Here is a 16,468-nt window from a genome sequence, read left to right as displayed (position 1 = left end):
CTCTATCTTGCACTCAGCGCAATTGACTTTGTACACTGGCGCTTGTATAATTCCTATTTTGCACTCGACGCACATTGGAATTTTCCCTCCACCGACGCACGTCCTTAAATTAGGGAATGAACTTGCGCCCCGGGGGGGCGGTTCAGCGAAAAGAAGAGAGAACGTCGGTCTCCTCAGCTGTGAACCGCTCCTGGTGTGCGCCTGGCCAATCCGCCGTTATAATAGCAATCCGCCATGGAACAAGCGCGCCTGCTTTTAAAGGGAAATTGAGATGACGCTCTGATTGGTTAATTGCACGTTACGCCCAAACCACACCTATGACTAATGTAGCTACTTCAGACCAAACCATTTTAGATTTGCGCTGGGCGCAAGAGTCATTTATCCCGCCGGCATAATAGCAACAGTGCCCGAGATCCGCCCACAAAGCTACTTGCGTTTCGCGTTTGATAATTGCGTTTCAGATCGGCAAGATAGGGCCCCTGGCCTTTGAAAGTAACAAGCCGAAAGATATGCCTGAGAGGAGCACAGTGCATCTTTGTCCATGCTATTCATATCCAACTACCTCATGTCTTATTCATACATAGTTCTACATACTACATAGTTCAAGAAAATAACAAATTCCCCCTATAACAGCCGAATGTAGATGGACAGGTAGGACTGAATGAAATGATCGGCAGGGCTTATCACCATCTTGTGACTGCTACAGATGCAGATTTTTCTTTTCCTTTTTTTTTTAGAGCATTTGATTTATTGATTTATGTTTCAACACATGCGAATGCTTCTGAAATACATTACCTACCCTTGCTTTAACTCTCTGTTGACGTGTCCTTGAGCAAGGCACGTAACCACCGGTTGTACCAGTGCAGCTTTACAGTGGTTGCTGTAACAATAACTGTACTTGGCTCCTCCTACTTTAGCTATAAAGATTTGAACCTTACAAGCCACTGATTACTTAATTGTGTTGTTTTTTTTAAGAACATTCAGTTACCTTTAAGGCTCATTTTTTATCCTGGATGTTCATTAAATTTGATATCTGGAATTTGAGTGTCTAAAAGCCAGATTGTTTTACTTGACTAGCTATATAGCACAGTTAAAACAACCAGAGTTGACCAAAGTGCTGTACAAATTCAAGCAAACGGCACATCAGTAAAAAGAGCACATAACACCAATGAGAGTAACTATATATAAATACAGTATAAGGCAATAACAGAGACAGAAAAATACTTAAACAATATAAAAGAAAAAAGAAAAGATTAAAATATTAAAACCCACTGAGAGCAATAAAAAGCCGCTGGAAGGCTATTCCAAAGCTTTGGAGCTGCCACCACAAAGGCACAATCTCTCTTATCTATCAACCTCGAGCGTGGAACAGTTAAGAACAGCTGCTCTGAGGATCTGAGAGCTGGAGCTGGAGTAGGGGCAGAGAAGTGCTGAGATGTACAGAGGCATCTGTGCCTGGCTTTAAAAACAAATACATGAACCTTAAAATCATTCCAGTATTTGACAGCTAGCCAGTGCAGGGAGGCAAGTGCTGGTGTAATGTTGTCTCTTCAGAGCTTTATATTCAGTCGTAATTAAATTAACAATAATAGTAAGTATTTGAAAGTGATTACATTTCACATGTATTCAGTGGCATATAAGAGTAAAATATTTTAACCGTTGTTTGCCTCCATACATTTTCTCAATGTTCTCCCCATAAAGAATACAAACACATGTGTACTGTTGCCTGAGTCTTGGTAAACTGCAATGGTAAAAAGAGCATTTTATTCCCTGGCTTCTCTGTCTGGAGAAACCTGTGGAGAGTCCATGTGTCACAGGCAAACATGTTGATCACAGCTCAATAAGCAGCACTGAGGTCATCAAGACCTTCCTTAAATGAGACAGGCTGAGCGTTACCCCGGCAACAGGCTACACCAACGAGCAAACAGGAGATCCCTAGACAATCTCAACGCATATACATCTGTGTCTGCACATTTTTATGTTTAAATGTGTGGCTGTGAGACTGTGTTTTTATATTTTAGTTTATCCTACTTTATGTGAGTGTCTGCTAAATTTCTGGGGGGTGACTGTGCTCTAGTTTACCAGTTTAGAGCTGCTGAATCATGGGTAGATTTTTACCCCCACTTTTTATAATAAATTAGAAAGTGAGAGCAAATATGGCCACAGAAAGAAGGAGATTACTTAAAGTTGTAGCCGGATATGAACAGTAATACATAATCCACATTAAACCACAGAAACACCAGGAAAATATATTTTAATCAGAAACACTCATGGGTCAGTATTAAACTGCATGTTGTCCTATGAAAAGTAACCAAATCAAAGTACCCACTATTACTGATGATGGAAGTCTGTCTATAACATACTCTCCTTTAGTGAATCCGTGATCTGCTAAGGCACAATGCCATGAGATATCTTAGAAGTTGGCTTAATATGTGCATTCGCAGGAGCTGGTGAAGAGATATTAAGTTCTATTTGCACAAGACTAATGCTGCCTGGACACATAAAGGGATTTATAATAATTGTGGAGATTAGCAGTGATTTTATTTATCAATCATAGCTGCCATGTCTGTTATTTTGTACACACTAGCACATATTACCCACTGTACTTTGCAGTCTAGTCTTGATAATTTCCATGTAAATTGAACACTTTCTAATTTCCATTCCGCTCTTATTCAAGTGGTTGATTTCTATCTTTCTCCTGTCAAGAAAAATACGAAACTGGTGGATTCTGGAAAAGAAAAAATAATATATTTCTCAGCATTTTTAAACAACACTAAAGCCCCATTGTGGATTTTCTGAAATAATTTATTTTGGGGAGGTGGGGTTATTTCATTATTAACTTCACAGGTTTTCACAATTTACAATTATTGCCCGAAAAACCTTTTGGCTATCTTTTTTATGAACTTTCTGGCCCTCCAATCTTAGTGAAGTAGAAAAGGATTTTGTTAACCTGCTTACTCATTAACATCAGTCAACTCAATCACTCAATGAAGGAAAAAGTAGAAGGGCAAAGACCCACATGTCCCTCAGATGGGCAGTTGTCATGTCATGTTACAGGTGATGTAAGTAGCATGCAACTGTTTGAGTTAATAATTGAATTACTGCTAATAGCAGTAAATAATAGTAATATTAAAATAATAAACCAAGGTCATATGGTTTTTTCACAGTATTGTCTGTTACAGAACCAGCCCGGTAGTAGCCAGAGGCTAAAGTTACTTTTATCATGAGGAAGGAAGCATTTTATTACCCATCTCCCCCTGTAATATTAATTCAGTCTGAATGGGGCTGAGCATCTACCACCACGCTAGCAGTTCTGTGAGCCTGTACTCAGCTAAATGCTAATATTGTGAGCTCATATATGATATGTTCCATCTTAGTTTAGTGAGGCTGATGGGAAGCCGTTTGGAGAAATGGATAGTTTGATGTGATGAATGTCTGTACCAAATGTAATGGCAAATCCATTCAGTAGCTGTTGAGACATTTCAGTCAAAACCTCACAAGTCAACCTCATGGTGGCGCTAGAGGAAAATTCAGTGGATCACTTATTCAAGCAGAGTGCACCCTCTGAGCACCATGAGTATCTGTACCAAAAATAATTATAATAGTGTTTTTTTCAGTCTGATCGACCTTACTGAAACACTGGTGCAATCACTTTCAGTAAGTTTCGTTAAGTTATTAATATAATTGTAGTCCGATGTGAGCTGCATTTAAAAGACCAGTGTGTAGGATTTAGTGGCCTCTAGTGATGAGGATTGCAACCAACTGACTACAGCTCGCCTCACCTTCGCTAACCCTGACTACGGTGGCCTTGAAGCTTGCGAACAACACAACTCCTATCAGTCAATTGTTTGGTTTGTCTGTTCTGGGCTACTGTAGAAAAATGGAGGTTCAACGTGGAGGACTCTGTAGAAGAGAACCGCTCCATCTGTAGATAAAAACAGCTTATTCTAAGGTAACGAAAACACAACAATATTCTTATTTTCGGATGATTACACACTAATGAAAACACACCTATGAATATACTATTTCTGCCAATAGATCCTCCTAACCGTTACACAATGGACCTTTAAGCCTTTTGTGAGTCCTGGCAGCTGGTCTTTGACTACCGTGTGGTCTTTAAGTGTGGTGGTGGCTTCCTGAACACTACATAAGTTCTCTTTACATACTTCTAGGCACTGGAAAAGTGTGTGTGTGTGTGTGTGTGTGTGTGTGTGTGTGTGTGTGTGTGTGTGTGTGTGTGTGTGTGTTTGTATTTGTGTGCGCATTAAGGCAGGGTCATCGAGGAGTAATAGGATTGCTCGGCCCCGCTCCCTCTCTCGACACCGTGGCAAAGACAGGCCTCCTAAATCATCCTCACATCTCTGAGCAAGATGGAGGACCTGGCACCGTCTCTCCCCGCCCTCCGTCCCCACTGCAGCCATAAGTGCTCTCCGCACTGTGGTACAGATACTGCTCACAGCCGTGATTTCCCTCAAACCTCTAGGAGGACTGGAATAATATCTACTCAGCATTCTGTAAATATCCACTGGGAGAATGTACTCCAGTTCACTGCGGGTGTGTGTCACAGTTATTTTATATGGGCTCGGCTGCTGATCCTCAACTACTGCTCTTTGTTCTTGAACTTTTTATCTCATGACTCCTAAAAAGGAAGCAATGTGTGAGGTGAACCAGCGTACTCAGCTACTACTATTCATTATTCATGTTCTGTACACTCTTATTCCTATTCAGGGTCATGAAGAGGCTGACGCCACTGCACACCTGAGGTCTAAACATGACAACCTTTTGCATGTTAAACAAGTTTTTTATTTTTTAATTCAGGATATTAAGCTAGTCCAGAAGAATAGCTCAGAAAGTTTGCCTACTTTATTATAGAAAATACCTGCATATTTTTTGCACTGACCTAAGCTAATAATAGTAAAAAATACTCATTAAAATGTTTCTCAATCGCTACTGACAAAAATAGAGATGGATTTCTCTTCTCTGTTCTTTTTATTTCAGCAACAAAAACTGAAGGCATGTCATAAAACCAGGACAGTGTGTTTGTAGGTTTTTATGTGTCTGCAGTCACAAACAGGAGCGGTGTAGTCACAGCTCAGAGCACCTATCCCAGACCATGAAAATAATGGTATAAAGTTTTTATATGTGCTTTTTGACCCTTTTTGGTCCCTGGACACCAAAGTTTAGCAGGAACTCGATGACAACAACTTGCCATAGGATGCCTGGAAAAATAAGCTGGGTTATTGTAGTCCAACCTCCTCCCCAACATTTTAAGCAGAGGAAAAAAATTGGGCCAAACCACAGTGGCTCTGGAAAGGGCAAGGTATTACTGATATATACCACTTTATTCCAACACAGACCTGTACATACTGTTATTAATTTCCAATGATATCACATATTTGTCAAATATAGGCAAATAAATGAAAATGCATTTAACTTTTTTATCAATCATCAGAATAATATCAGAATATCAGTCTGGAAGAATACTGTATGTTTATATACAAGATTCAAAACCTTTATGTAGTGGTGGACAGAACCTGAGCAGCTTTACTTAAGGACTGTACTGTACAATTTCTCACTTGTACTATACTTGATTATTTTTCACTTTACGGTATTTTATATTTCTGCTGTACTGTACCGCATTTCAGAGGCAAATATACATAAAAACGTGTAAAATATGCTACGTTGTTCTAAAATATCCAACAGTATATAAAGTAATTTATACTCAAAAGTTAGCTCCACCCCGACCAGCTGCACAACATTTAAATGCTGCTTGAGTCTGACAGTTTAAGGATATTTAGCTGATGATATATAATACTTACTGCTTACTTAATTACTAATGATTATGTGTAATGTGAAAGGTGGCGCTTGTAGCGGCGACCCACATTTCCCACCATATTTTGGTTCAGTCCCCAAACGCTCATCAAAGTGGTTTCCAGATGCAGCAGGCAGATGTTTTCAGTAAAGAAACCCCCAATGTATGCTAAGAGGCAGACATACAAAGTTAGCACTTAAAGTTTAAGTTAGCAGCTAAACAGTCAGATATTTCATCAGGTGGTCGGAAACACGACTCCAAATGAATGTTACTCCTTCTCTGATCAATGTCTGCCTTGTTTGCTAACAAGGTAGCAATTATAAGGTGATAAGATTACATATTTACACTGCCCCCAAGTGGCCAAAAATCTGTTAACACAAAAAAAAGATAGATACAGATATAGATACTTTGTTACTGTACTTAAGAAGTTTATCCAGGTATCTTTACTTGAGTACCTATTTTTACTTTAGACCCAACCTTTTCACACAAATATCCGTACTTTCTTCTCCTTACATTTTCAAAACATTCTCGTGACTTTAATCAATTTTGGGGGAATTCCTGATTGTTATATTTTTGCATCATTGCACGCCTTCCCAACATCAAAACCTGTGCATATCACACAGACATAACATGAATATGCCAAAAATGATGTAACAAGACGAAACAGACAAGAGAGGGAGACTCAACCCCTATTTGAAGTTTCAGTTTTGTCCTTCGGAGAAACTAAGGGAGTACTTTTTACTTTTATACTCTGAGTACATTTCAGAAGCTGTACTTCTTCACTTTTAATTGAGTAAAGATGTTGAATCAGTCTTTCTACTTTAACCGGAGTCTTTTTTTTATAGAACGTCTACTTGAGTATAGAATGTGTGTACTTGTGCCAGCTCTGTTCAGCTTTTGTTGTTCTTGGTTGTAGCTGAATGTCTATTTCTATATTCTAGTTAATTGTTCTGGGAACTGTGTGTAAGTACGTTGAGAGTCAAATTCCAGTTGTACACATACTTGGCCAATAAAGCTGATTCTGATTCATTTCCACTGAATGTCCCAGGTTTTCTAATGAGCTCTGTCTGCCCCTGTGAGTGGAATGAGCTACTGAGCCACCACCTCTAGGAAAAATGTATCTTTTGCTATGATAAATCAGTGCACTGGAAAGTGCTTTGATGAAGTTGAGTGCTATAGGACTGCAGCTCAGTTCACAGCTGCTTTAAAACAGTTAGACAGACTTAGTCAATCATGATATGACAATAATTAGTTCAACAATGTCAAATTTATCTTATCTATGGCAGACAATTAATCAATCAGAGTGTATGAATTCTCAACTGTTTGTCATTATTAGTCAAGCTTTGCAGGCTTATTTGCCAGCGTCTCTTTTTCTTCTTCTAGGATATGATGGGATTTTTAATTTGCAATAATTATACAGTCATGATTTTGTTTCCTCTCTCCCTCTCTGTCTCTCAGTCTTCACTTCGTTTTGTAACAGCAGTCCCATGTGCCTCGCTATACCCATCACCATGGCAACCAGAGGTGGATGAGGCTATCTCTCTTTCTGCCATTGTACTGTATCTCGCTGACAAACTTGCTGCTACACAACTTTGATTTGGGAATAATCTAAAAAGAGACAGGATAACTTCGACACTGTTTTGCTCCGGTAAACAAAATTTAACGCATTAGGCTACTGACTCTCTGTTTGGTCTTATCAGCTGATGTTTTGTCTCTGGGGGTTTATAAGTTGAATGAGCAGAATGGAGAAATAGTTAGAAAAGGGGCTGCAAACGGATCCCACGAATCAATCGATGAGTTAGAGCTGGGGAAAAATGGGATGAGAGATGGGATGTGATGAACCTGGCGTGAAGTACAAGATCGTGCAGTTAAGAAAAATAAATGTTAAGAAATGCTCACAGGTGAGATTTCCAGAGGCGAAAGACTGCAGGGATGAGCAGGCCGCTGTCTGCAGCGTGGAGAGATTAAAGCAGCTGGTTCCTTATTTATCAGGAGGTGGGAACGCTGCTGTGTGCCTGCACTGCTGTCAATCCATCAAGATCCTTGTCAGCTTTTTCCTCTGGCAGCGGTGCTCAAACAGCAGTACCACTGCTAATGGAAACAGGAAATCAAAGCATTAACAGAATCTAGTAGTAGCAATTGAACTGTTTCTGGAACAAAAACAAGTGGATTCATGAGAATAATTGTATTCATTATTTAATGTCATAAAGTATTCAGAACAAAACAGACACAAAAAAGGTGTTTTGTTGCTGTAGTTAGGACTGGAACACAGAACGGAGGAAAGAGGAGGGAGCCTAAGTAAAACTGCACTAATCCAAGGCTGGAGAAAGTGAGCAACTGCATGGGAGAGCCCCAGACCCTCAGGGTCAGGTTCACTGGGTGGCAGTTAGTCATTTTAGTTGGACAGTATCAGTGTTCATTATGAGGGCCTTTATATGGATCCTGCTTTGTTACCTAAATGTATGGCTCTATCTTGAAGATAGGTGTTTATATGGTAAATATTTCAAAAAACAAAACAAACATCATTTCCTACATTAGTTTAGTCAGATTGAGGATCTTAGGCCAATCTGTGGCTGCATTTGACTCACTCATGATCCACGTGCAACCTGACAGAGCTTGAGTAGTTTTGTAAAGTTAGTGCAAAAATGATAAAGACCTGTCTACACATGTGCATCTACTAAATACTGAGTGGAGTACTAATGCAAACGTACATTTTGTATTTTAGATTTGTAATTAAATGAGGACTTTTTCACTAGGACATTGATGGGTGTTTTTCTGTTGATTGTCACATCAGATTTCCTTTGATTCAATGTATGATTGTTAAGTGCTGATTCAGTGCTGTGAGACAATTAAAAATGTTGGGCTGCAACTAACGAGCTGAATGATTTTAATGAATGAAAATAATGAAAAATGCTCATCAGAATTTCCTGAAGAGATTTCATCAATTACTTTTGTCTGACCTTCAATTTAAATCAAAGGATATTTCCAGTTTACAAACAAAATTAGAGTAACTGGAACTTAGACTATTTTTGGGGCTTCTTGGTCCTTTTATTTTATAGGACAGGTGAAGATAGGAGAAGTCAGTTGAAAACATGCATTAAATAGGTAATCAGTCTATTTTTAATCAACAGAAATGAGGATGACTATTTTTTTTTTTTTTTTACAGCTATGTGGTTTGTATTAAATCAGTTACCACACAACAAACATGGAGCCATGTAATTTTCCAGTATAGATTTACTGTACACACTGCACAGAGAGATAAAGGAAGGGGGACTTGGCCCTCCTAGTAGTGCCATGCACTAATCATTTGGAACATTGCAGCATGTTTGAAACAGATATTGATTCCAGCCTGAAGAGAAGCTGTGCAACACGTGATGTGTTTTAGTAACAAAATGTTTGGCAGTACTTTGTATGATGTGAGCACTGGTATAGGCAAGTATGTGTGTTAGAATAAAATATATACCAGGGCTAATAAATCATCAGGTTGAGCATGCATGGAGCAGATATCCATGTTGCACTAACTGTAATGCAACACTCAATATAATAAAATATGTTTGTCTTTAATTTATTGGAGACAAATGATAACAGCAAATAAACAACCAACACTCAAAATGTCCATTATGATTTTTTTTTTATTATGAGAGAAATGTGACTTTACATCACCCAAAGGGTGAGAATAAAACATAAATAAAACATTCTTACAAAATGTTGCAATAAATCACAAACACAATTTTTTTTACATTTGATTTGTTTTATACATAAATCATATTTACATTTGTCTTTGCCCTTTTTTTTTACATTGTTGGGAATTAAACTATCCTGTACCACTTTTATAGTACAAACATTTCCTTCGTTTGAAAGCAGAGGTATAAAAGCTCTCCTCTCTCTCCTGAGAAGATGCTGGGTTCTACTCTAGTGCATTTTATCATTAAGATTTAAGGCTACGCAGGGTTCACCTGATGGACACACTCGTCTTGTGGACAGGCCTATCATCATCGGGGAGGGAGTTCATTTTCCTGACTTGCGTCTGCTGATTGTCCCTTACAGAGAGAGGTTTGTGGTTCTGCCCGGTCGCTCCCTCCAAACCGCTAGACCGTCTTTTTTCATATTAAAGCTGCTGCTGACTGGTTTCACTGAATAACCAATTACAATCTCTGACAACTTATTTGTTTCTTCAGTCAATTACAAATGCCGTGGGGAAAATGTCACAGAGTGTGAGAGCCCACGCACATCACATTATCTCTGTACGCCAATGACCTGCTGAGAAAAATATGTCAATTTCTCACAGCAGGGAGAATATATATATATATATATATATATATATATATATATATATATTTAAAAAGAAATTAAAAAAAATAGTTTCATACTTTTCTGGTTATTGTTGTGTGAGAGAGGGAATTAATTTAGTCATAGGTGCAGTGCTCCCTAGTGGTCAAAACACATCTAAAGGGACAGGTGGAAAAAAGCCCATTCCTCTGTTTCTTTGACTGGATTACACCAAAGCCATAAACAAAAGACATGAAGCAACTAATTGGCTGGGCCTGTAAGCCTCTTAGAAGACACACTATAATAAACCAGCCTGGACATGAAGTCAAATCCTCAACACAGACGGCAAGTTAACAAACAAGCACTTAAAGACGAGACAAAAGAGGCAGCAAGAAAGCAGTTCAGTGGCGCTGCTCTGTAATTCACTGGAAAAGGTGGTTTATTTTACTTTTAACTCTATTTTCACTTCCTACCTGTCCAGCAGGTAGTTGTGTGGCCCCTAATTTGGGCTCAGCGGGGCTAAAACACAGGCTTAAAAATTAAGACAGGTCACCTTAGAAACATTACATAAAAGCTACCAACCCAATTTTTTTTTTACCATTTTAAACACTAATAAAATGGAACCGCAGCATCTTTTATGTCCTTTAACACATTATCTCACTTTGGATCATTGTCAGTGCCCTCGATTAAAAAGTTCCACAGAATACAAAGATCTCCTTGATTGATATCTCACACTGATAACAAAAGAAATGCATCAACATATCAGGACCAAAGTGCTTAACAACACTGATGAGTGTTGATTAATTTGAAATGATCAGAGACTCAGGCGATACCTGCTGAGCAGGTTTAGTCATTAAAGTTTAGTCAGATAACATCATTTGGTGTTTTTTAATTAATGTCCTTTCTCATTTCCTCTAACCAGCTGCTTTGTCCCTAAATTAACAGCCCCCATTTCCTAAAACCATCTACTGAGTCTATTATCAGAACTGAAAGAGGGAGGTTCAAAGAGAAAGTTGTACTCTTTAACAGACAGAAGCCATTAGTATGCTACCTGCAGAGTTACATGCAATTAAAAAACGAAGGAAAGCCCTGCTCGTCATCACTCAGATGAAAGATGAGGGCTGCATAAAAGCCCATTGACAGGCAGATAAAGTGAGGATCAAGCTAATATCATATAATATTAAGGCTCTAAAACACACTAAAGGATATGAATTGAGCCATTAGACACAGGGAGATACGTCTCAATCCTTTCTTTACTGTTGAGTCTGGAAAATAGACACGCACATCCGAAGAGTCCCACTCCAAAATGGAGATTTAGATACTTTAAATATATTCAAACCCAGCCAAGGTTCATGATTTAATGTCACAAAGTCGTTACAGAGGATTACTGAAGGTATCGTGCCAATTCCATTTTGCTTACAAACTGGAAGCAAAATTAGTGGGACGTAATCACATCTGCTTTTCAAATAGTGAGTAAAGGAATGTCAGGCAGCAATTTCCTTTTAAAGTGGAACGAAACACTGAAGCAAACACTGAAAACACGGGACACATTTTCCTCTGTGGTTTCAGCCTTCTATTAATTATCAATGAAGATAATTAGGAGTGAGGAGCTTTCAGTGCCACATGGAGCTTGTTGACAGTCATATCGGTTTCCAAGTGGAATTTTGGGGAAGTCTGTGTCCTTGTATGCGTGTGGATTGAGTCACATGGAAAAGGCTTCTGTAAATGAACATAACAGCCAGTTGGTGTGGAACTTAATGACAGGACGGACTGTTGGAAAAGGGGCTAGTTGGGCCCGTAACAAACAGAAACAGAGACGCTGTGAAGCCTGTGACATACTTGGCAGAGCTTGTGAGGCAATCGACTTTGAAATGCTTTCAATTTGATACTCAATCTCAAATTTATGATTCTTCAAAATGAAGAAATTAATCCTCTGTCATGTAACCATGGAGTCTTTGGAAAGGGAGACAGGGTAAAATATACTGCTATTCCATGTTGCCTATGATTGTATTTCAAATATGCATGCCTAAAATATTTGACTTTCCAGAAACTAACTTAATTTAAAAATGCAAGAAAAAACATGTTCTGTCTTTTTCTTGCTTGTAATGTTACATTATGATGCCAACTAAAAGTCCTTTCAAGGTGATTTTAATGCTGCCAAAAAGCCTGGTAGTACACTGCAGTATTATGTATGTAAGATGGATGTATTACTACTTGGCAGTAACACATTCCTCTGGATGTCACAACGGCTGTGATGGGTTGATGATGAGGAAGAGGTGGCCACTTTTCTTAGCAGTAGATCTCACCATCCAGAGGAGATTCTGGGAGGTGCTGGGGGTCTGGAGGGAGGAGAAGAATGGAGTCAGTGTCAGTGTAACAAGAGAGGATTCTTCCTGTAAGAGGATTTTTTTCTTGCAAATGTGTTGTAACTCCAGGAGAAGTTAGTGAGCATCACTACCCGGCTTTGCACTGATCAAACTTTAGCACAGTGCAGCGTGCCGTTGGTCATAGAAGCCGCTTTACTGAGCATTTTCATAAAGGGTATTTTGTATGCAGGCTGTACTGTGTATGTATTATTGTGTTCATTGTGCTGCTGTTCTACAAACACAGGGAGACTCCCAGAAACATTTTCAAAAACTTCACTATAAAGAACTTTGCAATATTTTTCAGAACCAACCCAGAGGCATCTCCACACCAACTTAAGGCTGTTAAAGCTCTCCCTAAAAAAACGTTTCTAGTAATTTAATAATGCAAAGACAAAATCTAAGCTGTGTCCCAAATTCTTAGCACATACTAAGCAGGTTTCAAGTATGTAGAGTGCTCAAAGTGACAAAAAAGTACGAACTATGCATACCAAAAAACCCTTGATTTTTGTTTATGATGTTGAAGTTGAACTGGCATTCATCTGTTGTTTTGTTATGTCCTGTTAGCATAAAATGGTATGCAAGTATGTTGATTGTTTGTATACTCAATACATAAACGTTATACTATAAAGACTAGTATATAGTACGACATGAAAATGGCTGATGCTAGGACCCAGCAGAGACTGCAGCACATTACAATGAGTGACCTGCTCGGGGAAAAAGTACAGCACAGTGGACTGTGGCTGCAGTCACTACGAGATGAAGGAGACAGAGAAGATGAAGAGGCGGTAGGATGCAAACTGAAACTTGCAAAGCAACATTTCTTTAAAGTACGTCAGCTTCATTCAGACTCATTTCACACAGCACCACTGTGTCTCATGTTGATTCAATACAGATGGTTTATTGAAAATACCAGGTTTCTATATGTTCTGTCATGAAATAAAACATGAAACTTTCTTGGGGTTTCTTGCACACTCTTGCATGGATCCGAACTTAATCCACATGTAAAACATTAAGATGTGTGAATGAGGCATAATGTTTTCATACTGCTTCACTATCAGCTGAATAATTATGTAACAGCAATATTTGTTTTTGCTGAGTATGCTAGGTCTTTACATTCATATAATTAGAATTAATTAATTTCTACAGTATCATCCATATTCAAATGTTTTTATAGGCAATATCTTAACATCTATAACATTTTGTTGCCACTCATCATGTTTTGGCTGGTATGACTGGGAACAACCCTGAGAGACGCTGAGTGGCCCTAAATACGTACCTCTGTTCACACCCCTGGTCTTGCCTGATACTATATCTACAATGGGTTAGTCTACCCAGCATGCACTTCTTGAAACGTTACGCTCAAACATGGTTAAATTAGTCGTTTTTGAAAACAGCTTAGGGTTTGGTGTATTCATCTATTTTTCTGTCCAATAATGTCCTCCTATCCCTTTTTATCTTCCTCAAAAACCAAATGTCATCTAATCTGAAGTACAAAAACACTCAATTCAGACCTGCTGACTCACTGAATGATTAAACTAAACTAAAATGTAAATCCATCCACCTTCTTGTTCACCATTCCCTACCTGCAGTCTGTGCGTTCCCTCCTTTGCCCTTCTTCTTCTTCTTTTCCTTCCCCTCTTTGCTCTTGTTCTTGGCCAGCTGCAGCAGGCTCTTCGAGAGCTGGTTGTTGGCGTCGCTGCCCTTGAGGTTGGTGGAGGATGAGGTAAAGGGATTGAGGCCTTTTCCTTTAGGCTTAGACCGCTGGGGCTGCAGTCTCGACAGGGAGGAGGAGGAGGAAGAGGAGAGCTCCAGCGGGTCCAGCTCCAGAGACTGGGAGCTGCCGGGGAACTGGAATTCATCCGACGTTGTAGAGGGAGTCCTCTGGAGGTAAAGGAGGGAGGTAAGAAACATGTGCAGCTGTTATCTACATCTGTGAGCCAATATGTATGAAAGGTCCATATTTGAATGGCTTTGCAGCTTATTGTGAATAAAAGATTAGCATAAATGTTTCCAGGAAAGGGTTCAATGATGTAAAATGAACTTAACATATACAGGATTTCGGCATAAAAAGCTGCAAATATGACTCTGCCGTTTGGATTACGATGCAGCACTGTTTGCTGGTTATTAGGTTGCCAAGAGCTTTTTGGAATTCTCTTTCAAGAGGACCCAGGTTCAAGCTTACAATGCAAGAATCCATAAACACCAACCTTGCTGAAGTGTCATTGAGCACAGACTACCTCTGAGCTCATTGAGTGTGCCCCTGTAGCGGAGGAGCAACAGATCATGTTATCATCGTTTTTATGATTTTTAAAGTGTCCCCGCTCACCTCAGCCATGCGGACCTCCTGCATCTTGTCGAGCTGCCGCTGCACAGCCTCTCTGTCCCTCTCCAGCTTCCTCTGGGCATCTCTCAGCCTCTCCAGGTCTTTCTGGTACTCTTCCTTCTTACTCTGCAGCTCACGCTTCTGTTCCTCCAGCTCCTTGTGCTGCTTCAGGACCTCTTCCTCCTGCAGTGGTTGGGACGTGCATTGATGGATTTATTGAAACGTTACAGCACAAAGATATGTTGTGTTTTCAGAAACTGAAAAGGAGGTTAGTCCATCATTGTGTAGATTAATATTACAAGTCTGAGCTCCATTATCTGAGGCTGAATGAATAAAAACGATTTGTTTTCTAGAAGACAGAAAACTATATTTAAAAACCCTTTGAATAAAAGTTAGCAGTGCTATACATTCCTGTTTCATATAAATAAATGAGATAGTACAGGATAACACTGGCTTGCTGTTTTTGGTTGATTGTAGGCCTGTCAAGATTTGGTTGATTAATTATTGATACCCATCCAAGTGCACAGTAAATCATCTATCTCCACCTATCTACCTCCCTACCAAATGCATGTTAAGCCAAAATACATTTGAGTTATTTTGAGGTAAAGTCTTCTAGAACGCAAGCTTCCTACTGAATCTCAGGAAAAGAAAAATTAAAAGAAAAACAAACCAGTCGAGAGCTCACCAGTGTTGGGTAAATTATTTAGTGTCTGTAACAGACTTTGAATATAATCAACATTTCTTCTTTCTTCTTACAAAAGAAAATATATCACTTTTCTTTCTCCTCCTTTTCTATCCACTGCTACTAGTACTACAGCATTTTGTGTTTAAAGGTAAGAATGTATCAGTTTGTAGTCAGTTTGGCTCTTAGCATTAAGAGTAAAATGAAATAATATAGCTACAAAATAACTACAGTATAAACCATCCCACTGTTGGCAGGGGTTGAGAAATACAGCTGCCTAGAAACATAAATAATGCACAGAACTTGTAGAAAGTGATGCATAGTTACCTGTATGTGCACCAGCCCCTCCCTTTCAGTCAGGTGATGTTCCCTCAGGTCCCACTCCTTCTCCCTTCTCCTCTTCTCCTCAGCATGAGCTGCCTGCTGTCTCTGCAGGGAGGCCAGCTCCTGCCGCTGCTTCTCCAGGCTGCGCTGCTTCTCCTGTTCAATCAGCGAGCTGGGCCGCGATGTCGGTCGCGATAAGGACGTGCAGGAGGAGGAGCGCTCGCTCAGGGCCTGTCTCTGATCCTCTATGAAACTGTCCTGCTGAACCACCACAGCCTGGACACAACCAGAGCCAAAGGACAGACAGATTAGGTCAGAATCACTCCAGGTATTGTCTCAAAGATACAGATATGTCTGTCTCTATGGCTGTTCACATTGTGATGTTTTCACATTTGCAATAACAGCAAAAAGCTTCACACAGTTGCATCATTTCAACTGATTTGGAGCAGATGTATAAATTGCATGGAAACCATCTTACCTGGAGAGTGCTGAGCAGGAGATGCAGATTGGAGACACTGTTAAGGACCTGCTGTTGGAAAAGAGAGATCACTGAGCATCTTGTAAACTCATCAAACATCATGGCCTGTTATTGTTCTATCCTTTTCTTGTTGCATGGAGAAAAATATCTCTTTGATGTTGTTTTGCTTATTGCTGCACTTGACTTTGCTTTAAAATGCACCGTGGATAGCATC

The 16,468-nt window shown here is 39.5% G+C and overlaps 1 protein-coding gene across 10 annotated transcripts in view; it reads right to left on the bottom strand.

The window, feature by feature from the left end:
- Positions 1-9,426: 9,426 nt before the first annotated feature.
- Positions 9,427-16,468, bottom strand: part of LOC127351306 (A-kinase anchor protein 13) — a 99,429-nt gene continuing 92,387 nt past the window's right edge. For 6 of the 10 annotated variants that reach the window (XM_051378648.1, XM_051378656.1, XM_051378653.1 and 3 more), the window contains 5 exons: positions 16,255-16,305; positions 15,781-16,052; positions 14,774-14,957; positions 14,031-14,328; positions 9,427-12,420 (listed from right to left, as the gene is read on the bottom strand). In XM_051378648.1, the coding sequence (XP_051234608.1) occupies positions 12,371-12,420; positions 14,031-14,328; positions 14,774-14,957; positions 15,781-16,052; positions 16,255-16,305 (855 nt within the window). In that variant the 3' untranslated portion in view covers positions 9,427-12,370. Of the gene's footprint in view, positions 12,421-14,030; positions 14,329-14,773; positions 14,958-15,779; positions 16,053-16,254; positions 16,306-16,468 lie in introns of all 10 variants that reach the window. The other 4 variants (XM_051378651.1, XM_051378655.1, XM_051378657.1 and 1 more) reach the window with 2 other exon arrangements.

The sequence above is a fragment of the Dicentrarchus labrax genome, unplaced genomic scaffold, assembly GCF_905237075.1.
Source record: "Dicentrarchus labrax unplaced genomic scaffold, dlabrax2021, whole genome shotgun sequence".
In the NCBI taxonomy this organism is placed as follows: domain Eukaryota; kingdom Metazoa; phylum Chordata; class Actinopteri; family Moronidae; genus Dicentrarchus; species Dicentrarchus labrax.
The sequence above is the reverse complement of the archived record's forward strand: the minus strand, read 5'-3'. Positions and strand labels throughout refer to the sequence as shown.